The sequence below is a fragment of the Thermobia domestica genome, chromosome 9, assembly GCF_964235325.1.
Source record: "Thermobia domestica chromosome 9, izTheDome1.hap1.1, whole genome shotgun sequence".
NCBI classification, from domain to species: Eukaryota; Metazoa; Arthropoda; class Insecta; order Zygentoma; family Lepismatidae; genus Thermobia; species Thermobia domestica.
This window is the reverse complement of record NC_137462.1, coordinates 81,498,071-81,523,791: the sequence shown is the minus strand read 5'-3', so window position 1 is coordinate 81,523,791 and position 25,721 is coordinate 81,498,071. Positions and strand designations below refer to the sequence as shown.

Sequence of the window (25,721 nt, the reverse complement as noted above, 5' to 3'; positions counted from 1 at the left end):
TAAAAAAAAATCGCATTAAAAATTTCATTAGCTATCCGCGTTTCGTGGGACAACTGAAAATTCCTCTAGTTTCCCTCAAAGTACGCCAGGCAAATCCTGGGATAGTACAAGTTCAGCAGTCAGAGATATATATAAAAAAACGACTTATTAAATGAACGCGTACTTTAAAATAAGAAGACAGTTTTTAATTTTTTTAAAATCTGAAATGTTGGATTTTTTATATATTTTTTTATTTTATTTCTTAGTTCCAATTGTTAGTTGAGAATACGGAAGTATATCTTTAGTAATTTCCTCCTTTAAATGAAGCGTTTTTAGTTTGTAATTAACGGACACATAGAGAAAGATCCTTTATTATTTGTTTGTACTAGTATGCCAGTATGTACTGCAAAAACAAAGGGAAAAATCGCATTGCTTTTTCTTCCAGACTAGCTCAAATGTCTGTTCTTTGCACGGAGAGAAATACAGGGTGTGATTGAAAAGTACCGGAACTTTTCTCGCCGCGCGGCTCCCTGGCGTTCGAAAAATGTGAAGGGTGGAGGAAAATGTGCGCGGGACCTTCCTCTTTCAAGCGAAACTTGGCCCAGTGCGCTGCGAGCAGCGGTTGAGAAAGCATCGCTGTCCGCGCGAACGTCGTTTTGGTCGTCGGTCACGTTTTTTGAACGCCGAAAATGGAGTCAAAGATTGACCAACGCTACGCCATCAAGTTCACCGAGGGGTCGTACTCGTAGCACCATGTTTCATCACCACTGATCACACTGTCTAATAACTCTTCGTCGGCTACCACACAATCCAGCACTTCACGATTCATTTTCACTCGCAGTTCTTTTTGCTCCTCGGTCAACACCTTGGGGACCAGTTTGGCGCACACCTTCCGCATGTTCAATTCTTCAGTCACAATTTTTTGCACTGCATAGTATGTCAAATTAAGTTCTTCGCTGATCTCCCGGAGGGTTGTCCGACGGTCCAGGTTCAGGTATTCGCGAACTCGGTCGACGTTTTCATCGGTTTTCGACGTCGACGGCCTCCCAAAGCGTGGTTCGTCATCGATCATCATCGTCCTCCCGGCCTTCCCTGAAGGCCTTGTGCCACTCAAAGATCCGAGTACGGGACATCACATCTTCCCCAAAGGCTTCCTTGAGCAGGTCCTGGTTTCGGTGAACGTCTTTTTTTAGTTTGACACAAAACTTGATGGCGTAGCGTTGGTCAATCTTTGACTCCATTTTCGGCGCTCAAGAAACGTGACCGACGACCAAAACGACGTTCGCGCGGACAGCGATGCTTTCTCAATCGCTGCTCGCAGCGCACTGGGCCAAGTTCCGCTTGAAAGAGGAAGGTCCCGCGCACATTTTCCCCCACCTCTCACATTTTTCGAACGCCAGGGAGCCGCGCAGCGGGAAAAGTTCCGGTACTTTTCAATCATGCCCTGTAGGTTCATTGAAATGTTTGAAGCCTTCTCTCTCTCTTAGCGTATATGCCGAAAATATTGTATTTTTGACGGACATTTTAAACTCCCTTCTCCCTTGCTCTTTAAGAGAAGTTATATGGTAAAATTCAGCTTGAGGTAGGCACTAACTATTTTCAAAAACTCATATTTTTGAACTGTTCAGTTGTTTCCCAGTGATGCGATCACAAACAATAGGCAACGTCGATTTAAATGTGAAGAAAGAAATTAAGAAACGTACAGGAAATGTTCTCTTCCCCTTTAAACGAAATTTTCAAAAATGAGGAGAGGCATGTCCCCTGATTTTTAATAGGAAGTTTATATACACCAAGTTTCATCTTCCTAACTTGACGAGCTCATGAAATACTTCTTATATTTCTGTCGAAATTTTGGACTCCCTTTACTTCCATTAGGATGCACCCTTTAATCAAAGTAACATACTAAAGACTCAGCTCAAGGTAGCTATTTATGTTCCAAAATTCATTTCAAACTGTTCAACCTTTTTCCGTGATGCAATCAGAAACGACAAGGAACATCGCTTTCAATGTGAAGAGAGGAATTAAAGAAAGTCCTCTTGAAACATTTTTTTTTTTTTTTTTTTTAAATGCTGGAACACGTGTTCACTTATTGTTAATGTAGAGTTTATGTACCGAGTTTCATCTTCCTAAATTGGTAGGCTTGTGACTTACTGTATTATTTTTACATACTTTGAAACTTCTCTATCCGAATCAAAGTAATATGATAAAAGACCATCTCAAAGTACATATTAACTGTGTGCCGGAATTCATTTTAAACTGTCCAACCGTTTCCCTGTGATGCAATCACAAACAACAGGCAACACCGCTTTTAATGTAAATAAAGAAATTATGGAAAATGTCCTCCTTTCCTCTCTTAAAATGGGAATTTCAAACAAAAGTCCACTTATTTTTAATGAGTTTATATACCAACTTTCATCTTCGTAACGTGACAGAATCCTGAGATATTATATTTTTCGCATAGATTTTGACCTTTCGCTTTCCCTGATAGATTTGAATAGATGATTAGAAATGATAGTAATGATTAGAATGACGCATTTTAATTAAAGTAACATTGAAAAACAATACGCGATAACTACATCCAAAAATTAGTTTCAAAAAGTTGATCCATTTCCTCGTGATGCGATCACAAACAAAATCCTTTTCTCATTTTTATATAATACATTATAGTTAAGCAATGTTACAGCGAATTTGATCGAGCGCAAACAAAATTTGTTATGCATGATTCCCAAACTTCTTTTCAATGGTATTTTGTTCTGATGGTGATCTTTTGATAAATACATATTTTAAGCCAATTCTGAAAATAGGGGTGTACTAAGAATCACGATTGAAAAAGTAAGTACATCACATTAAGGCTACTATTTCAATTCAAATTTTGAAGTAGTGGGCGTTATTGCGTCTTATTCTATCCCCCCCACCCAAAAAAACCCGGGATTTTTGTGCTTGAGAGAATTCCAACAATCCCTGTTTTTATCCGTACAAGATTAACATTTCCTTCCATTTATGGATGTGATCATGAATCGATTGTTTTCATAGCACAGGAGCAGCTGCAACGTTGATTATTATTATTATTATTATTATTATTATTATTATTATTATTATTATTATTATTATTATTATTATTATTATTATTATTATTATTATTATTATTATTCTCGGTTCTTGTGCCATCCATTTGTCCATTTCTAGTTTCTCCAAATGCAGTGCTACGGTCGAATAAACAGCGCTGAGTTTCTCTGCAACCTCTTCTGTCGTTTCCGCGGATTTGCTTCGGCGACCACGTTCAATTCATCATCATCAACAGCGGTGTCCGTCACCTTCTCTACCTCTAAATATATGTCACCACAATAGAATATTCGGAGCCAACTTTACATTGTATATTCGCTCACACTGCTCACAGTTCATTAATGTTTCGAGCTGTGTAGGCGTTTCTTTCGCGAAAATCGTGTTCTGGCGTTCTATTCTTCAGTCCTGAAAATAGACGAAACTAGGGATATTATTTTCTACCTATATATCCAGTGAATACAGAACTTAAGTCTTCATCCCGGCGAAATTAAAATATCGCTAATTTTGCAGTAATTTTGTGATATCTTCAAATAGATAAAAGATAATCGAAATGTGGAACAAGAGCGTCCTAGACAATTTACTTGAAATACCGTTATCACGACTCACTTATCTGCTTTCGATTTCGAGCCATTTTGATAATCTGCATTTATTTTCGCGTTCCTAAGCGGCTGAAAACGGAAAGCCACTGAGTGACTTGTGATAACGGTACCTCACGCAAAATTATATTGTCTAGTGCGCTCTTGTTCCACATTTCAATTATCTTTCGTCTATTTGAAGATATCACATAATTACTGTAAAATTAGCGGGAATGAGGCCTAATTTTAATTTCGCCGAGATGAGGCCTCTCAAACTTTCGAATGATACATAACAAGTAGTATACAGACAGTGCTTACAACCGTGTGCAAGAGTGAAAATAGCCGAAATCCTACATCAACCCAATAAATGATGTTATCCTATTAGCTATGCAATCCATCAGAAAATCATATAGTAGTTGGAAGTATCCAGGAAAGTAGTCACATTGTTTTGTGTTGCGCGAGTCATGCTATATTTCGTCAGGAGCCGTTACTGATCATCCGCCTCCTCTAGCTTAGAGGGATGATCATGGGAATAGATAAAATGAAGAAATAGAAATTTAGATTCAAAATTCTTGGTAATTCGTTTTTTAAAAAATATTTTCATTTCTATTAGAAATTCATGGTGTTCTTACAAAGTAACTAAACCTGTTCTAGATCTCTAAATTTTATACTATACATGCTTGAAGTGAGCGGAAAATGGATTTTTTTTTAAAAAATAGTTGAGTTGGATCGATAGCGAGTTTAAACAAAAGAACAGGCCGGTAGCCAGCCCAAAAAATTAGGGGGGGCCCGATCCAACAATATTATAGTTCATTTGCAATCCTACCGTGAAAATTTTAGGGGGGAAGCAAAAATTTAGGGGAGGCAGGCCCCCTAGACCCCCCTGGATACGGGCGTGCAAAAGAATCGGCTGGATTTGTTTGTAGGATTTCTCTAGTTCATACACTTGATACATTTATAGATTAATAGAAATATATTTGACATTTTCAGATTCTTTTTCAGTTTTGTGGGACTCAGGAATATATTTGTGCGAAGGCTTTTTTCTTTTTTTCTTTTTTTTTTTATTTTTTTTATTGAAGGCATAAATATTACTGCGACAACAATAGTGTGCATACCTTCGTGCAGCTAAGATAATGTCTCATAGTTTTCTTCTTCCTTTTTATCACATAACAGTGATGACACGATACGGTTTTCTTTTAATCATATGATCCAGATCACGTGTTGGTAGTTTAAATTGAAGATAGAGCATAACTTCCTTTCTTTCTCCTTTATCCCCTTTCCGCTTGAAGCCAGTACGTGTGACAGCACACAACATTGAATTGAAATGAAATCTTTAAGTTTTACGTCTCTCGGTTATGCCAACATTGAATTGATGGTAGCAGGTTCGCTGTTTGCAGTTTTCATGTTTTTGTAGTGCATTTACTTTTGAACTGTGTATCAGTCCCATATTATCGTCGTACATTGAAAAGAAAAAGCTGTTGAAAGAATAATGTTTTACAGAATGCTTTAGATTTGCTGAGCTGTGCTCTGAAATACTGAATTAGCAAATATTTGAGTGTGACAAGGCTAATTTACATTTCAAGTCAGCTTATTTAGTTAACAAATGTTTTATCAGTAGGTGCTCAGTAGTAACGTTTTACATAACTAAATAACCCTTAATCTTCGTATTTCTACAGTTATGACTGTGTATTCCAACAGTTGTTTTAATAACAAGCTGTAATTTTACGTGGTATCAACATTCCAGAAAGACTGAAGTCTTCATCCCGGCGAAATTAAAATACCGCTAATTTTACAGTAATTATGTGATATCTTCAAATAGATAAAAGATAATCGAAATGTGAAACAAGAGCGCCCTAGACAATATTATTTTACATGAGATACCGTTATCACGACTCACTTAGGCCTATCTGCTTTCGATTTCGAGCCATTTTGAAAATCGGCATTTATTTTCGCGTTTCTAAACAGCTGAAAACGGAAAGTCACTAGGTGACTTGTGATAACGGTACCGTACGCAAAATAATATTGTCTAGGGCGCTCTTGTTCCATATTTCAATTATCTTTTATCTATTTGAAGATATCACACAATTACTGTAAAATTAGCGGTATTTTAATTTCGCCGGGATGAAGACTTAAAAAGGAGCGCAATAGCTCAGTAGTAGAAGTAGCGGCCAGGTTCGATCCGAGAGCACATGATTTGCTGCTGGATCCCCTTTTCTTGTTGTTCTCTCGTTTCTTTCTACATCCTTATTTCGCCAATTCTTTTACGATCATTCACTTTCATTAATCATCTGTCTGCTTTATGGCGAAATAGTGTTCGTTCTTGTCTTTGGTGTGAGTTTACGAAAAAGTTTTATATATATATATATATATATATATATATATATGTGTGTGTGTGTGTGTGTGTGTTTACACTGTTTGTCCGTGCGTCTGCTTGGAAATCTCAAGAAATCTTTATATATATTTTCGTAATACAAAAATAACTCACGTGTCTTGTAAACTTTTGTTGGTAGGCCTAATAAGTTTTGAAAGCACTTAGAAGGTTGATGAACTTGCAGTTACAGCCGGTGCACCGCAGCTATCTTCTGTAATCAACATCAAACTAAAACAGCACTTTTGTGTGAAGTATCTATATTTCAAAATTATGTCTTATAGGTAAAATCAAATGTGAATACAGACATAATGAGATGTGGATAGCAACATAAAATATAAATTACATAATATCCCCCTCTCTGATCAATCGGTATGACGCATTCCCAATATCTGTACCACCGCCCTTTCCATAGAACCAGTCCACCTTTTTGGTTGATGCAGTGAAATTCCAACTATATGCGCCACTACACTTATGAGATACCAACGCCAAAGAAGTATTAGCTAAAGTTTCTCACTTTCCTCTAATCTCTCTTCATGTCTGTACTTGCTTTTTAGAACATTTCCTGAAGCGGAATGAAATGGCGGAACATCTGCAGGAAAATAGCTTCACTGAAGCAGGAGTAGAGCACAGAGTGCTGCACGGACAAGGAATGTTTTATTTGTCTGTGATAGAGAGCGTACGGTTGGATAAGTTAGTTATATAGTATATCAGTTAAAGAAAGTGAAGTTCTTCCTCTCCGGAAACGCATGTCAGATTACTGTCAATCCACAGCGTCATTCAAGTTGTGCAGTCATCGAGCCATCATCGACACACTTATGCACTCTACAATTACATGTCGCTGCACTGTGCAATGTGTTTGTAATTGCGAGCTTGTGTATTGTGTTTTTCTGTGCATAAGCTTAGTAATTATATTTGTATGTTAAATTAGGGATTAATATTTTGTTCGAAACACACAAACCTATATTCTATTTTGCATTAGATTTCTAAAATAACGAAATACATTAATAACCTATTTAAAATGTTAAATACGGAATTGTTTTTAAGTAAGTGTTTTAAATAATCCATTAGATACAAGCCCCAGCGCTAGAAAATAGAATATATTTTAATCGGCCGACAATATGAATGACTCGGTTAGAACAGTTATTCGGCACACATCAGCCTGGAACTTCCGCAATCAACATTTCCTTAGTAATGACCCTGCCTGCAACCCCCTTTGCTACACCACTGGTGGCTGATAACAATCCTTCTATAGGCTATATAACACTTTCGATATACCAACTTGAACTTGTGAAATTATTGATAACGAAGCGAGAACTCTAACCGCTTCATTTAATAGGAATTTTAGAGCATGTACTCCCACCAAAGGTTGAACTCGGCACGAAAGGCATTAAGAGGCCCTTGAGGCGACAAAGATAGTTGTATATGTGTATATTTCGTTCTTCTGCTTAATTGAACGTAAAATTTCTCATAGATAAATAATGCAAAAAAAAAAAAAAAAAATAGAAAGAAAGAAAGAAAAAGAAAAAAAGAAAAGAAAAGAAAAAGTTACGCAAGATTTTCTTTCGACATAACCTTGACCAAAGTTCCACAACCAAATAAATTATTTTCTACTGGAAAGTTGCATTATTATGATGCTATATCTTGCTTTGTGGACGCAGAAATATATTACGTAAAAGAATTGTGAAATGAGAATGGAAGTTTATGTCCGTAGAATTATAAGTGGCGCTCTATATTCTGATTGCGTCAAAAGTCAAACCTTTAAAGGTGGATTTCGAGGTCATTAATACTATATTCACTTTATCATGCTTGGTTTATTTATATTTCTATACTGCCATGTGTTTCAGCTTATCACGAATTTATGAGATAAATCTTTTGTTAATCTACGGCTGGCATATTTAATTATCTATGACACTTCAGTCTCAAAGAAACTGCTACAAACTACAGAAACTACACTCAAATGGTGTGGACTTATAGATATTGTTCATTAAAGTTGTCAAAATCTAACAACTGTGCTATTCTTATGTACGTAAGGGACAGCCTACAAAACTTTAACTGTTTTCTGTAATCTTTGACGCGGAAAAGTACGAGCAAACAGAATGTATAAAGATAAGTAAATAAATAATAATGCTGTTCTTGCACAATGACAAAGACCCAATATCTTCTATACGTTTATGAAAATGAAAAAGAATTGAATGCTGCCACTTACTGAGAAAACTGTAGAACCGTTTGAAATGAATTTATGAACATGCTTAGCATAATTATCGAATCACGTGTTTATTATGTCATTTTGATTAAAATGCGTATCCTTAGGAAAGGAGAGGGAGTCAAAATTTATGGCAAAAACAGACTGTCTCATGAGCAGCTCAAGTTAGGAAAGGATCTCTCTGCATGTAATTTCCAATGTTTTTATTTATTAGATGCTCAAAACAACTGAAGAATTTCAGATTAATATTTTTCAAATATTTTCCATAAACCTTATTCCCATGCGAAAAACGTGTGTTTATGCTAATCATACATATAACACAGTATATATATATATATATATATATATATATATATATATATATATATATATATATATATATATATATATATATATATATATATATATATATATGTGTGTGTGTGTGTGTGTGTGTGTGTGTGTTTTGTAGTGGCCGAAAAGTAGGTATACAGTCCCGTACTGATCAGTCATGACATTTTATATAATTTACTTATTGTTTTCCACACAGGTATTGACTTAGTTTCTTCCTTATCTATTCTTAATTTATTTTCACTTACCTTAAGCTCGGAACAAACCAACGCCAATAAATTCATTATCTTAATAAATTAAAATGTCATACTTGATCGATGCTGGTCTGTATACCTACTTTTGGGCCACCCTATATATATATATATCATAGGTGTTGTATGAATGATTATGTCATACCTAGTTATTTGATAAATACCGTCAGAGGTTTGGAAATGAAACACAGATACATTGTTGATGATATAATGATATCCCTTTGCAAGATTTTACATGGAGATGTGGAGTTTGAATAGCACCAATCACTTTTCAAAATGTCCATCCTGATCCTTGATGCAGACTCTGAATCTGGCGGGCCACTCATCAATGGAATTACGAACAGTATTGAATGGGAAGTGGCGTGCCACCTTCACCAGGGGGCGCTTCAGGGAGTCCACATTAGGCCTTTCTCTGCAGGCCATTGATCGAGGCACTGATCACAGTTTACATTTAAGCGAGTTCAGATCCAAGCTGTTTCAGGGCCAGTCGGATGTAGAAATGACTTCTGGAATGTTGGCCCGTAGCCACACCTATGTTAACCATGCCCTGTGTGCGAGAGAATAATTCTGTTGGAAGGTCCATTGTTAGTTGGGAACATAGTGATCCTCAGTGGTTTCACCGTAAGTTTCAACGCTTTGGTTTGATACACGGTAGTTGATGTCTTCACCTTGTATTCCTAAAACTGAGTTGTGTTGTGCCGTTGAAGCTCACAACCCATCAAATCATGACTGATGCTGAGTGGTGGGACCTTTACACCCTGGAAACACGTTTAGCAGCTTGCACTGATGATAATGCGTACACAGGTCATTTTGAGCATTAAAGGACTGCTCAACTGTGAACGGCTTCTTGTTGGAAAAGAGAATTGTCCTGTAACCATTTATGCGTAAGTTATGAGGAGACATTTGGCTTTCACTACTCTCTGCTGGTGTAACGCATGTCAAGAAGTTTATAGGGTCTGAGTCGCATGTCCTGATTAAGCACTTGTGACGTAGGTGATCTCGAAATGGATATCTCTCGGAATATCACGGATTGAGTCTTGACGGGATTTCACCGAATCTTTGCCCTGTGGTGTCTTCATTGTGCGCGGTCTGCCACTACGGTGCCGGTCATTGACACTTCCGGTTTCATTGTAACACTGGATGGTGCGATCGACAAATCGTTCACTGTTTCTGAGGGGTTTCAGAATGTCGAAGATCCGTGGTAATGGCATGCCTACCTTGTGTAGCCTTATGACTGCAATACGATTCTCGTAATCGGCTGTCGTAATTTGTGAAGCAACATTGCATTATATTGGTGAAACAACACAATTTAACAACTCTGAATGGTTGGGTAGCTCGTGGATGGAGCTCGAATTGCAGCTACCTCCAATTGTGGTGACATCTGGATCATTTTAGCAAAAATAATTTTCGAAAGGGGCGAAAATGCAAGCTAATGGTTTCATATCTAAATTGAATATATAAAATCACTCTCTAGGTCAGTTGAATAAAAAAATGGTCTATGGCATGGGAGGATTTCCTGAACCAAATCATTAGTGAGGATGAAACGTGAGTAGGCCTATACCAGTACTTCTCAGAGCCAAAAGCACAATCTTGTATGGAAGCATCTAGAATTCCCAATAATCAAAAAGCCTAAGGCATCACCTAGCACTAGCAAATTGATAACGATCTTTTGGGATTCCATGATGTGTTCCTGATGGATTTTTTTTTTTTTTTTTTTTTTTTTGCCCTATTGACACGGTGAATGCTGCAGCGTACCTAGAAACACTGTGCCCCTATATAAAGCTAATGCAACAGTGAGGCTGGGAAATTCGTTTGCATTCACCGTACAGCCTGAATCTGGTCACGTCCGATTTCCATCTCCCCCCCCCCCCCAACAAACACCTCAACAGAGAAAATGGTTAAGTCGAAAAATAATGGTAGGATGTATCTTCGTTGTCCTATAAATATTTCTCTTTATATCTAGTATCAAAATATACCTGAATTGGGAACCTTACTTTCTGACTTTCCTCGTACATGTTTTGAAGCATTGAAATTGCCGTAAAGGTTCTACATTTGATGTCTGATGCTTTTTTTTTTTTTTTTTTAATAATAATAATTCTTCGAGAATACGAATCTTTCATTCGCTTGCATGAATTCAGTAGAAAATACGGGAGCAGGTGCCGATTTTGTCTCGAGGTAACACAGGGCATGAATATTGTTTGAATATAATTTAAGCGTACAATCTCTTCGTTTATAATTAATCTCCAGGTAATATCTGGAACAACGAGAGCTTTAGTCTAAGGGCGGTTATTATTGTTACTCACTGTACTGTATTTAGAAAATAGCAATAGGTTTGCCAATTCACATTCTTGAAAACAATCAAATAAAGGCAGTAAATAACACGTATCCATGTATAAATCTAAATACTGTATAAATCGAGTCGAGTTTTTGCTTACGATATGTCGATGTTAACTATGAAGAATGGAGGATGCAATGACTCAGTGGTAGAGCTCTCACCTCTGGTCAACAGATCATCCCTGGCTGGATCCTAGGCCATGTGTGACTTAATGGTGAACAACATCGTGTCCGTGGTTTTCTCCGGGTTCTCCCGTTTCTTCCCATATTTTAATTCCATCAATTTTACTTTCATTAATCATCCATCTTCTTTAGCCTACAGAACATAAACGTGATACGTTAGACTGAAAAATCTCATTTTTTTTTCGCAGGCAGGTACTATGTAAAAATTATCGTATTTATTAGCTTTTTTAAATTACTAACTTTATCACACAAAATTGGAGATGGAAACAGATTAGCTGTCGAAACGTGAGTTGGTGTTAGATATTCCTTTTATGAATATTAATTTTTATGCATTTTTAAAAATCGTATGTTACAGTGTCGCTGGAATCTAGGTACTTGTGTGTCAATATCTGGATATTTTTCAGTTTTCGGTCCACGAAATCTTCGTTGTGAATGTGCCTTCATTTTAATGTTCAATAATGTTCTTATTATTTTGGATTTGGTATAAAAGTTATTATTTTGAACTTGGTCACCCACCGATGTTTTACAACCTCAAACCTTGCTGGAAGTACATTGCCTCTAATTACAAGCCTAAAGAGTAATTCTGGTGTTGTTCTTCATGACCTTTGTATTCAGGGAGTGGACTGGAAGGAATGTCCTCAGAGCTCCGTCCCTCTTCACACCATACAGGGTGACCCAAAAGTAGGTATACAGTCCCTTACTGATGAACTCATTGCTTTTTATATCATTTCTTATTGTTATCCATCGGTATAAGGTTTTTATTATTATTATTATTTGTTCTCAATGTCTTTGTACTTATATCTTAAACTCGGAACAGCGAAAGCAAATAAACCTATAAGCTAGAATGTTATAATGCTCAAAGGCGGTTACCAATATTTTTACAATATTACGTTTCACTCAGTAGCATCATTTCAGATTTTGCCAAGAAGGGGCGAACAAGATGCTCACGTTTTTTCACGTTTTTTTTTATTACTATATTAGTATATAGTCAATTAAAATGTATGAACTTCTCAAACCCAAGAGGGGGCAATCGCCTCGCCCTACCTTCCTCAGATGTCTCTGTCTTCATTTCCGTGTGTTGTAATTCCCTCACTCTGGGGGAAATCTAAATTAACCACTGTCTGATAAGAGACCAGGGTGTCTATCGGTCACGAAAGTCACGAATGTCACGAAATAGTCACGAAATCAGAAAATAGTCATGAAAGTCACGAAATTTAGCTTTAGGGTCACGATTTTTTTTTTTAATTGTTCAAATGTAAGTATAGATTGGAAAATTTTGTTCTATAAAACGTCAAAGTTCACCACCAAAAATGTCTATGGTCGGCTTTAGACGCTACCAACACGCAAGCAAAGTACGTTTTAATCGCACAGATTAAAATTCGGCCTAATTCTCACCAACATTCGCTCTTGAAAATATTAGGAAATTTTACGATTTGGTAAAGGAAAAGTCACGAAATTTCATTTTGGAATTGTAGTAGACACCCTGGAGACGCAAAGCAGAATCATGAATCATAGAAAGTCAAGGGGAACGTTTTTGGAGCCAAGTGTGTTAGCACCCGCCGAGTACTTCTGCAGTATTGCCGATTTGGAATAAAAGTCGCTAGATCTAGGGAATTTGGCCCCCAAAATAGCCAGAAGAAATTATTTTACCGATGGGCGGTTTTTAAATTACGATTTGCGACTTACGTATAGATCTAGCGACTTTTGTGCTACTAACATCTTGTCCTTCTGTAATAAGGAACTATTCGAAGCAATTTTGATATGTTTGTTTTTCTTTCCTTTTATTGTGTTAATCAGCGCAAGCAACGACGAGTTGTGGAAGTGAACAACTCCTACACAATCTCACCTTCTTTTCTGTTACCAGGTGGCGCGGTGTCTCAGCGGTAGAGCGTTCACCTCCGGTGCTTGGCGTCCCTGCTTCGATCCCAGCTTGCGCCGTGTGGACTTTGTGGTAGACAAACACCGTGCTCGTGGGTTTTCTTGGGGTTCTCCCGTTAACCGGCATAACCATGGGACATAAAACTAAAGATTTCATTTCATTTTCTTTTATCACTTTTGTAACGAACAACAACTCCAGCCTTCAATCTCTAGTTCGCAGATCTTCTGTTAACTCTTTGGGGATCCTATGGTACAGTTTGTACCATACGCATTTTTCATGGTACATTGCATTATTTCTCTTCTATTTGAGCTCTTTCGTCCGTTTTTTTTTTTCAAGTCCAGAGACATTGTATGGTTTCAGACCTTCCTGCGTCCAGACATAGGAGGTGATGACGTCATAAGTCAAAAATTTATTTTTGCATTTACTAAGCCTATGTTCAATATTTTTTGGCGGGCTTATTTTTGCACGTAGAAGATTGAAATTTTGCACAAACATTCAGTCCACCGAGTAGTATTTACCAGATTTTTTTTTCAGATTTGTAAGTTGAAACAGGGGGGGGGGGAGAACCAGAGGGGCAAAGGGGTGAAAAAAAGGGATATTTTTACCCCCAAAATCCCGTTTTTCAGGATTTTCCCGCCTCACATACATGATGGGGACACGTGAGTCTCACCGTCTGAAAGGCAGTTCCATTCTGAAGAGAATGACGGTCGAATCACTATCCTAGGGTAATTAGGGACGCCTCAGGGATTTTTTGAAAAATATACTTCTATATAGGGAAAAATGGGACATGGTCGGTATATATATATATGTATATATATATATATATATATATATATATATATATATATATATATATATATATATATATTTTTTTTTTTTGGCGGGCTTACTTTTGCACCTAGAAGATTGAAATTGTGCACATTCAGCCCACCTAGTAGTACTTATCAGATTTTTTTCAGATCTCTGCATTAAAACAGGGGGGTCCAGAGGGGGAAAAAATTGAAAAAGGGATTTTTAGACATAAAAATCCCGTTTTTCACGATTTTCTCGCCTCACATACATGATGGAGACACGTGAGTCATACCGTCTGAAAGGCAGTTCCATTCTGAAGAGAATGACAGTCGAATCATTATTCTAGGGTAATTAGGGACGTCTCAGCGAATTTTTTTCAAAATATACTTCTGTATAGGGTAACATGGGACATTTTCTGAATTTTATTTTTTGGCGGGCTTATTTTTGCACCTAGAAGATTGAAATTGTGCACAAACATTCAGACCACCGAGTAGTATTTAACAATTTTTTTTTTTCAGATTTCTGCGTTAAAACAGGTAAAAGTTGAAAAAAGGGAAATTAGATCCAAAAAATCCCTTTTTTTGGGAATTTCCCGCCTTAGATACATGATAGAGACATGTGAATGGTACCGACTGAAAGGCAGTTCTATTCAGAAGAGAATATGGGCGACACATGACCCTAGGGTAATTAGGGATGTTTCAGGAAATTTTTCCCCTGAGATCATAGTGTTTTATGGTAATTTGGGGCATTGTGGGAATTCTTGATAAAATTTCTCCCGCCCTTACTATTCAAGATAGAAACTTGAAATTTGGCACACGCATTCAGTATACCAAGTACTATTTATCAGATTTTTTTAGATGGCTACGTTCACACAGGGGGGGTCCAGGGGGAGTCCAGGGGGAGCCAAAGTTCGAGAAAAAAATTTTTCCTCCGAAATTTTCACTTTGACATCATTTTTTCCCGCCTTTTGGTATATGGTATGAGCATGTAAGTGCTACCATTTGAAAGCCAGCTCTATTCTGAAGAGAATGAGGTATGAACCATGATCCTAGGATAAATAGTGACGATGCAGTAGCTGCTTGACTGAAAGTCTAAAAAATAGCCCAAAAAGCCGGGATCCGGAAGGAACACATAACAGCATTACCGATAGTAGGCCTAAGGAGATTAGGTGTTGAAACTTAAAGTGAAGTTGCTGTTAGATGTTCCGTTTATGAATATTAATTTTTATACATTTTAAAAATCTTATTTTACAGTGTTTATTTTGTTGGACATATTATTGTTCCAATTTTTAGCGATTTTTCGTCCAAAATTGAGGTCATATCTCTCAGTTAGGAACTTTTGGTATCAACGTTGTGGTAACACTGAAGCTGTGGCAAGCGTGATCAAATTCAGAACCAAACGAGTAAAGATATAAAGCTTTAGAAATATTTTGACTCTATGGCAGGACCCCGATCGGGAACAAACCGGGCATATTGTATTTGCTATAATATTGATAAGTGTTTTGGAATTTTCAAGTAATCGTGATAGCTTAGTGGTGGTGAGCTCACCTGTGGTGCATGGGGTTCCTGGTCCGATATCAGCTCGCGCCAGGTGAGCGTTGTGGTGGACAAGAACAGTATGCATGGGTTTCTTGGGGTTCTCCCGTTTCTTTCTGCTTGCTTTATTCAGCAATGTTCATTCATCACCATCCTCTTTGCCTGCATAAGATTTAAAAAAAAAAATACATGATTGTTGTTTTAAAATGCTGATAATGCTGTATATGAAGCATTAATGAGGAGTTTTTTTTCTTCCTTTCGTGTATCAGTTACAAATATTTGAAAGTAGGAAATTCACTCTTACCATCAGTACCAGTTCCATGGCAGATTGTGTAACACATATGCAGTGGATCATGACGTAGTTAACATCTTCAGATAGTGTATGTTTTCATGTATTAAGTGCTTGTTAAATTGTGGGATTTTTTACAACAATAGCATGTTCTAACTTGTGTTTGACTTCTACAATACGAAAGAAAATAGAATTAAAGTTTGTTAAAAAAAAAAAAAAGCTAGAATTGATAGTACAGTGCACAAATGTTATTCATTGCTGTATGTGTGAATCATGGATTATGCTTCCATGTATGTGAGAGGTTGTGATATATGTGTTGTGTGTAATGGGAGGTTATCTAAACACGAGAGCCATGAGAAAACACTTACAACGTTTCTCTATTACAGTCGTGGACGTCTTTTAAGGTAGGTGACTCCAGTTCATATGTTTAATATAAGACAATGGTTCCCAACCTTTCTTGGCTGACGATACATTTTACTGAACACACGCGACATCGCGACTCATTTGTAACTTGTTTGATTTTTATTACTAATAGTGTAAATTCTAATAATGTAAGCTTATAAGTTTATATAAAATATTAACTTTGTATAGTACTGAATATTGTTGCTGTCACTGGAGACGTTGACTGGTACAGTCTATCGCAAAATATGTTCTAACTTATTATTAAATAATGCATGATTTTTACATTTTAAAATTTCCTAATACTATGGACTGTGCGACGCACTTGTTGGGATTAACTTTTTTTTTTTTTTTGTAAAGGGGGACCCAATTTTTCCCGCCATTTTTTTGAGTGAACTGCTTGTGTAAAGGAACTGACGTTTAATTTTCCTTTTTTCATCTGTCTGATGGGATAGCAATAGTCACTGTCCGTAAGAGATTATACTTAATGCTATCACTGTTTGGTATTTCTCGAATTTCAGCGAAAATAATTATGTTTGGACTGAATGTAGTTTTATATATAAGAGAAGTTATTTAAAAGAAGCAGGTGAACAACTTATGATTTCTAAGTTGACAGTTAGTGGCGGCTTTTGAGGGAAGTCACATCAGTAAAACATAAAATTGTACCGTTGCTGGGTACGGAAATCTTATCTATCGTTCTAATTTTTGAACACAGAAATTAAAACAAGATTTCTTCCTTTTCTATAGCGATGAAATTTTTTTGCCATGTGATTTCCCTTGAGAACCGCCATTAGTTATAATAAGTATAATGTATTGTTTGACGAAAAATTTGAATTTTTTAAATGAAAGACAGAAAGAAAAGTGAACAACTATGAATATTGCCTTAGGCTAAGAAAAGTAAAGAACATGCATACTTATTGCAAAATATTGCTCCCAGTTGGAAGTTACCAGCATTTAATATATATAGTGAAAGTTGTAGATTACTGTGTAAAGGATGCTGGTTACGTAACTCTTGAATTATAATTATTGTGAACATTACTTTTTCCTTGTGTAAGCACGTAAAATAACTACTGACAATAAAGAAAGTAATTTTCCACATGTACGGCAAGCGAATTTAATCATTATCTTCATGTTGATGAGTTGTGTGAAAGTTTACCCTTCAGAAAAGGAAAAATTACTATCAGCAGTAAACAACAACAAAAAAGTGTTTAATTTGGTAGCACTTGAAACTGCTAACACGATAAAGAAACATACGTACTGTAAAGAATTTTTACCTTATGAGAGATCATTTGCCTGATTTTTTCAGATCTATTTGAAGTTTAAAGAGAAGGTCTTGCTTTGGCTAGCCTCGGGTTTGAATTCTGTCTAATATATGAGTCATCCTATTCCAAATCTCTTCCATTGTTTGGGAATGTGTTTTTTTTTTTATTAGTTAATACTTAATTTCACCTTATTTACCCCATTTAATATGTTCAGACATTTATTTTACATTTTACAAAACTTATTTAGTTTATTTCAAATGTAGGTAATAATAATAATAATAATAATAATAATAATAATAATAATAATAATAATAATAGTAATTTTCCAAAAGTTTTGTAAAATGAATGAAACGTTTCGGAAGCGGGCAACGCAGATTATTATAATTTCAACATTACTATATATTTATCATCGTCTGTAACCCTTTTCAAATCACGGAGTTTTAAATAAATTATTACCTTCCTTTTAGGAAGCTGTTGCTCATACCCTTATTACCTTAGATTGGGTTGGGTTTAAGTTTAGCGTCCTTCTCAGCAGCGAGGCTGTGTGACATGTAACCTACCGCTTAACGTGAAAGCTGAAGTACCGGTACAGTCGCGAAAGAAATAAGTCAGCCGGGTAAAAGGGGAAAATATTTCAAATCCTGTTGACGTGAGTTAACTTCTCCGAGAGACTTGCTGCTTTTACGTGAGGTCTGTAAGCAAGCGACTTCTGTCAAACAAATGTAGTGTCTTCTGAAAAACAATCTTCTTTTCGAGACTAAGCTTAGTGCTTTCAGACAGAGAGGAGAAACAATGTTTGAATTTCTTTTTGACGAAAACAAATAATAATAATAATTTATACACAGTAGTTTACAAGTGCCAGGGTACTTATAATTAATCTAGAAATCTAAATACTCATGATCTGCTCACAAGTAATTAGGTGTGAACAGTGAAGACTGATTTTGGAAATTCAAGACTCAATTATTGATCTAATACTATGAAATGAAACGAAAATTTTAACATCGCCCGATTATGTTCTGAAAGCTAAAGGAAACGGACAATGAGATGAAGAAAATGAATAATGAAAGAAATTGATGAATGAATTGGAAGTTAGAAAAGAACCCTTAGAAACCAACGAACACGATACTGTTCAACACAACCTTCTTGGCATAGCCTGGAATCGAATCTATGACTTTGAAACCAGAGGTGAGAACTCTATCATTGAGCCACCATACAGGGAAAGGCGCTTCCAAGTCAGACTTCAATTGGTTGGTTAGTGGGTTGATGTGGAGTTTAGTCTCTTGTTCAGCGCCGAGGCTATTTATTTAAGTCGTGGACCTACATCTTAACGTGGAATCCGAACCACATAATCTTCAAACACATGGTGTCTACTGATACTGGAAATACTTGAATTATACTAGAATTTAATTTTGATACTGGAAATACTGGAAATATACTGGAATTTTAATGCGCATACTGGAAAAATCATGAAACTGGTAATTTGTCAACAATACTTTTTTGTAATTGTTTTAATAGTCTTAGAAACAATTTTGTATCCATTGAGATTGTAAATTTTTCCAAAGCAAGAGTTGTATTCATTTTGTAATTAGACATTTAAAGCAATGGGTGGAGTGGAGGGCTGTGAAGGGAGTTGGGAGGTCCTTTAAAAAATGTTAAAAACTCATTGTATTTTTAAAAAATCAAGGTTAACTAAATTTATTAAAAATAAAATATTATTTTGATGGTAAAACAATTACAAACCTGAAATCATCAAGAGTGTGATTATTCATAAAGAACTTTAAAAAATCAATGTATTAGGTACAGGAATTTTGCTATTTGCTAATAGCTATACAGAATATACTGGAATTATGAAAATGAAACTCAGACACCCTGCACCAGGAATCGATCCCAGGTCTCCCGTGCCGAAGATGAGTACGCTAAGTATATAGTTACGAGGGAATTCCCTCGGCCACGACGTAAACTTTGGGATTTTTCTAGTGTTGTTTACGTAAATGAGATTTCGGTCTCTCTCGTCTCGTGAAGTATCGTCAACATTCAACATAGTATTTAAAAAGGTTTACCTATTTCTACTGGACGACGTCGTTTTGTCTCGTTTCCTCGCCATAATACTTTCTGCACACAATAACACACACACAAGGATAAATAGCATGTGTATGAGTTCAATATGGGGCTTTGTTTACTTGTCATACATTTCAATTAAAAGATCATAGTTATAGCATCTCTATTATCGTAATTTTGTATAGGTTAAATATCCTAATCATCTATTGCGTAATTGCTGCTTGTGAAATTTTCAGCAATACTGTTTCAAGCGTTTAATTCAACAAGTTTCATTATTTCCGTTTGTGAAGGGGAGTTTGGACCACAAATTCTTTATACCTGAAAGTGAGATTAAGTCTCGATGGAAGCAGTAAAATAAATAAATAAATAAATAAATAAAATGTAGTTGAATATACTGTATGCTGCTCACACAATAAACGATAAGTATTATTTTGCAACATTTCAGGTGGAGAATGTCCCAGACGTGTTTATCTTCCATTAAATAATCAAGAATCAGATCTCATATAAAACTGTACAACAAAACTGTTGGTTGAAAGTGTTGCGAAACAACATATATTTCATCCACTGTATGTTCGATAGGGACACTCGGTCGAAAAGGTGTAACGGCTTTTTCAGGCTAGCCATTCTGAGTGAGACTTTTCTTCGGTTTATCTCATTCATACCAGGCAAATACCGGAGTGATACCTAATACATATTCCAGGCCGCTTCCTTCCCCCTTCCCAGAAATGTATGCTCTTCGAGAGACGTCATTCCTCGTATGTGACGGGCTAAAAGGCCATAGGTGCTAGTAATGTCCAAAAATATGTATAAATAAATAAATAAATAAATAAATAAATCATCCACTGTGTGGCCATCCTTATCACTTGGCTGGCCTTCGCACGAGAGACTCGGGTTCGATTCTTGGTTGAAACTTACATGGTTCGGATCCCACGTTAGCTGTAGATCCACGTCTCATATAGCCAGTTCTGAACGGGACGCTAAACTCCAAATCAACTAACTAACCATATAAAATAGAATCTACAGGTTAACAAGCAGCGCACATTAAGATGTCTCTTTGCAGCAGTCATTATAGAAGCAAGGATATACAATGATCAAATTGGGCCAGTACGGCATACTGGTAGTAAATTAAGATGTCAAATATCATACCAGCTAAGAAAAAATTACAATAAGATGTAAGCTCTACTATGTTGAAGTATACTTAAGACAGGTCTATGTATACAAGTAAAACGGTAGTAATTTATTTCCAGTTCGACCACTGTAGATATGTTGTTGACTTGTTCGAGAGAGCTTTTAGTGCACTACCAAACTTTATCCTATTAATCTTGACACATTCACCAAGAAAAGGTGGAGTAATGTAACGTCACGTGGATTGCTTCAATTTGCTGATATTACCGCAAAAGGTGTTAGTCTTTGCGTTGGACTTATTGTGAGTTAATACAGCGAAGGTAGCTATAGCTTAATAGGATACCATGCCTTATACTTCAGAAGTAACAAGAGGCTGTATAGTTTGCATGTGGGAGTGTGGTCGTAGTGCTTTTTATATTGCTATTACGGTTAATCGGACCATATTGTGTGTTCAATACTGGATCCGACGCTATCAAGATGAGGGCGAAGAAGGGCTACAAAACCACCCAAAATCAGGAAGACGTAGAAAAACTACAGCAGAGGAAGATAATGCACTCTGTCTGCTAGTCGGAAAAATCCCTTTCAACCTGCTTCCACTCTTGGACAAGACCTGCACTTGAACATAGCAGTTACAGTAAGGAAACGATTACATGAAGCGGGAATCCATCACAGAATTCCTGCCGTAAAAGAAGAATTGACTGTAGAACACCGTGCCCCAAGAATGTCGTTTTCGTTGCAGTATCTGCCAGCTACGAAAGAGTTCTGGGATACTGTGATTTGGACAGGCGAGAAAGTGTTTTCTTCCGCCCAAGATAGAAGACTCTCTGTGGCGCCCCAATTGCATTCATTATTCACCAGAACATATCCTAAAGAGGGCAAGAAGTGGAAAAATTAGCGTTGCTTTCTAGGGTTGGATATCAGCAGCAGGAGTTGGAAAATTGGTAGACATATCACCTAGGATGGATTCGGAAGAATATGTGGAAATATTAGAACGATATATGTTACCAACCGTCAGGGCCGTATATCCGGAAGACGAAATGCCTGTCATTAATTACGTCCAAGATAACAGCAGTGTCCATACTTCGAGAATAACTAAACAGTGGTTCCAGAGACATCTTGACATTTCATTCCTCGATTGGCCATCTAAATCTAAAAATATATGGGCATTAATGGTGCAGAATTGGGAGCCGAGACGGGAGAAAACTGTTGAAGCTCTGAAGAACCATGTTCAAGAAGTCTGGGAAAGCTTCCGTAGAAGACTGACTTTTGTTCGCCACTAATTGATTCCACTCCTCTTCGAATCAATGCGGTGATAGATAATCATGGTGCGTGGACACGCTATTAGATTTAAAATTATAAGATGTTTATTTTTACTGTAGAGTATTTTGTTCAAGACGAATATTAGTTTGAAGATATGAAATGTTCATGAGCAAAAGGAAAAAGAAAAACAAACATTTACACTCTAAGCATTTGGAATTGCCAAGACACACTGAATATATTTTATTTTTTTGTTTAATAAATATAATTATATTTTTCTTTTTCTATGGGAATTAACAGTACTCATTATGCCTTTATTTTTCTATGAGAATTAGAAGAAGAAAAACATTCTGAACAATTTTGAAGCAGTCAACGCCAAGACGTAGATAAATATACTATTTTATTTCTTTATCTGTGTGATATATGATATATGTTTTTCTTTCTTTCTTATTATATATGAGAATTAACGTTTCCCTTGATTCTTCTATGAAAATTAGAAAATGGATATTCAAAACAGCATTGGTTTTCAAACACTTAATGTCAAGGAGCAGATAGACTATTTGATTTTCTGACTTTGGAGAAAACCATTAACCGGTTTCGGTGAAAACCGAACCGGTTTCAGTGAAAAGCCGGACCGGTTTTTGTAGAAAATCGAAAGTTTTTTTATTTTTTCAAAAACCAGTGTCGGTTTTTCTAAAAACCGAAAACCGGTTTTTGTGCCCACCACTAATACCTACATTCTGAACATTGTTGGGAGTCATTTTTTTCACTTTCATGCTTTCATGAAAAAATATATATCTTCGCTTCTGTACATGAGCTTGTAAGGGAATCAAGGGTCTTCCGCGCCAAATGTACACTCATGTCCAAAATTATTGTCGCATGTCTATAAATATGTTGTTGTAGGAATATAATTTGATAACGAATTCGCCCGGTATTTCTTATAATGTTAGTATGTTTATAATCGGCAAAGTCATGTATGTGGCAAATTTCTTGTCAAAAGAGCAGTAAATAAGAACAATAAAACGAAAATAAACCTTTCTTGTCTATTTAGCAACATTTTGTTTTACTCATTCTAATTTTCGTATTTATAATTCTTGTCCTATGAAACTTACCACAAATATACATTTCCCGATTATACACATAGTATTAGTATTGAAAGTACGCTGCAAAATCATTATCAAATTATATTCTTACAGGAAGACAGTTATAGATATGCGACAATCATTTTGGACATGAGTGTACGTACGCTAACCATATAGCCACGAGGGAGCTCCCTAATTACATTGGATTAATGGTTGTTACATCATTCCCGTCAGAATAAATGAGGCTTTCGAATAATATCTTACGCATGTGTTGCGATTTGTAAATTTGGAAGATTTTTCCGGTTTACTTTTTTTTTTTTTTTAAATTTGGGTACCTCTAACGGGATTCCAGGCTTTGTGGCTGTACAAAGGATACAGAGAAAAGTGCATTGTTGAGTTTAATTGAAATACGGTTGATAGAGAAGTATAAAGATTTTTAAAAAATCGAACAATATTGAGCCAGTTTGAAAAAGCAGGAAAATATAAAGGTAAAAAGACTTCGTATTCTAATTACATTAAAGTCATTATTCATATATTAATCCTAGGAATCTGAAGGCAGCTTGCACCCGTAAGGTAGTTTTTGTTTTTTAAAAAACGTTATCAGTCAGTTAATCTTCTTTAGTTATTTGTTTTGTTACAGTTACTTAGACAGTTTGTCATAGTGAAATAAAAAGTTTGTAAGTAGCTTAGAAAATAGGATAATGGGTTCGAGAAGCCCCTCCCCCTCCGTTGGGGTTACCTGGAACCATTTCATTTGAAGATCATTAACATATTTAATTTAAGTACCAGACTGTTGTCTGGCCAGAATCAGAGTTGGCGTGGGTCAATGAAAACTTGACCCACGACCCACTGACCCACCACCCACCGTGACCCACTCTGACCCATGACTCGCCATGACCCACCACCCACGGTGTCCCACTCTGACCCACCACCCACGGTGACCCACTCTGACCCACCACCCACGGTGACCCACTCTGACCCACCACCCACGGTGACCCACTCTGACCCACCACCCACGGTGACCCACTCTGACCCACCACCCACCATGAACCACTCTCATCCACTTTGATCTACTCTGACTCACCAAAATCCATCATCATCAATTCTGAACACGATCCACGGCCTCTTCTGAACTGACTAAAGAGTTTACACTTGTAATAAAACAAGACTGTGAAATTGTCACTAATCGGAGTTTGAATTTCTAGTCAATCGCTCAAGCACCACTTTGTTACAATAACGGTGGATCTGACCTTTACGATATAAAATGGTAAAGTGTTTGTCAGTGAGGAAATTGAAACAGTTCGAGGTGGGGGGAAATTAGTGTGTGCCTAAAATATACTTGTACTAAGACAGTATTCTTTCAAGTGTTAATTTCTGAACGCATTCCACAAGAAACTTCTATTCGCAGGAAATACCCCTATACAATATGGAAAAGTTTATAGTTTCTCAGTTCACAGTATTTTTCTCACAAAAGACTTGAAAAATCAGTTGTTCATAGGGTATAAAGGTGCTCGGATACCATCTGTGAGAGCATCTCCATAAAGTATGCTCATAATTGTAATTTGTGTAATCACTAAAACACCACGTTAAATTTAAGTTACAGATATGCATAATTGCAATTATTATGAATATTTATTCAAAGTAGTTTACCTAAAGCAAAGAAGAGACTTACTAAAAATTAGGTACAAAGTTGAATAACACAAATAAGCCATTAGCAATAGAAGTATACATTTTCCGTAACTCGTAATTTTCCACCTTAAAACAAATCTGAAATCGGATTTATTTCCTGTTGGTAACTTTTTGGCGGTAAATCATCCGCAGTGGAATGATGTCCATCCCTCAGCCAAGAAATAACTAGCTCGTCTACTTTGAGCTTGTCTAGCGGTGGGCCATTAACATTGATGAGCAACAAGTCAGACGGGTGCAACAGACTTGCGCACACTTGAGATCCAAGATTGCGCACACTTTTCAGTTATACAGATCAAGATCCAAAAATCCAGCTTTGCGCACAGTTTTTTTACAACGTTGCCAAATTTAGTTGTTTACAAGGTGTCCCAAAAGTAGGTATACAGTATCGTACTGATCAGGCTCATTGCATTTTATATCATTTCTTATTGTTATCTTTCAGATAGGCTTAGTTTCTTTATTATTTGTTTTTAATGTGTTTTTACTTACATCTTAAGCTAGGAAGAGCCGAAGCAAATAAACATATAAACTAGAATGTTATACTTGATCAATGCAAGGGTGTATACCTACTTTTGGGCCACCCTGTATTATTTATGAAAATGAAAAACTAACTTTGTGTTAACCAGATCAAAGCAGCATAGTTAATGTGCAAAAAATTTACTTTACTTTCTCTGGCAAGTATGAACTACTATTTGAGACTAGACATCCACGAAAACAGACTTTTCTCCTTTCGCCGTAATAACATCTTGGATCTCTGCCATCTGTATAATAGCTTGGAAAGTGCATATGGGCCGAGTAGGGGCTACTTTATTTCGACAATTATACAACTCCTCATATCTTTATTAGGGATGGGCATGAGCGAGTTCGAGCGAGTTTTCTTTGAAATTCGACTCGACTCGAAACTGACATGTTTGAACTCGACTCGAATTTAGCCAATTCGTCCTAATGCTGTGTGTAGTTCCAAGTACTCTCTTCAAGTATCCTACATAGATAATATAATTATCAATGGTACCACTACTGCATTTATTATTATTATTATTATTATTATTATTATTATTATTATTATTA

The 25,721-nt window shown here is 36.4% G+C and overlaps 1 protein-coding gene across 2 annotated transcripts in view; it reads left to right on the top strand.

Annotated features, from left to right (window-relative positions):
- Positions 1-25,721, top strand: part of LOC145694784 (phosphatidylinositol 4,5-bisphosphate 5-phosphatase A-like) — a 103,668-nt gene that overhangs the window by 24,431 nt on the left and 53,516 nt on the right. The window contains exon 1 of one of the 2 annotated variants that reach the window (XM_081771419.1): positions 16,043-16,188. The exons of the other annotated variant lie outside the window; for it this stretch is intronic. Coding sequence (XP_081627545.1) covers positions 16,058-16,188 — 131 coding nt within the window. The 5' untranslated portion in view covers positions 16,043-16,057. Of the gene's footprint in view, positions 1-16,042; positions 16,189-25,721 lie in introns of those variants that run through there. 2 annotated transcript variants of the gene reach the window in all.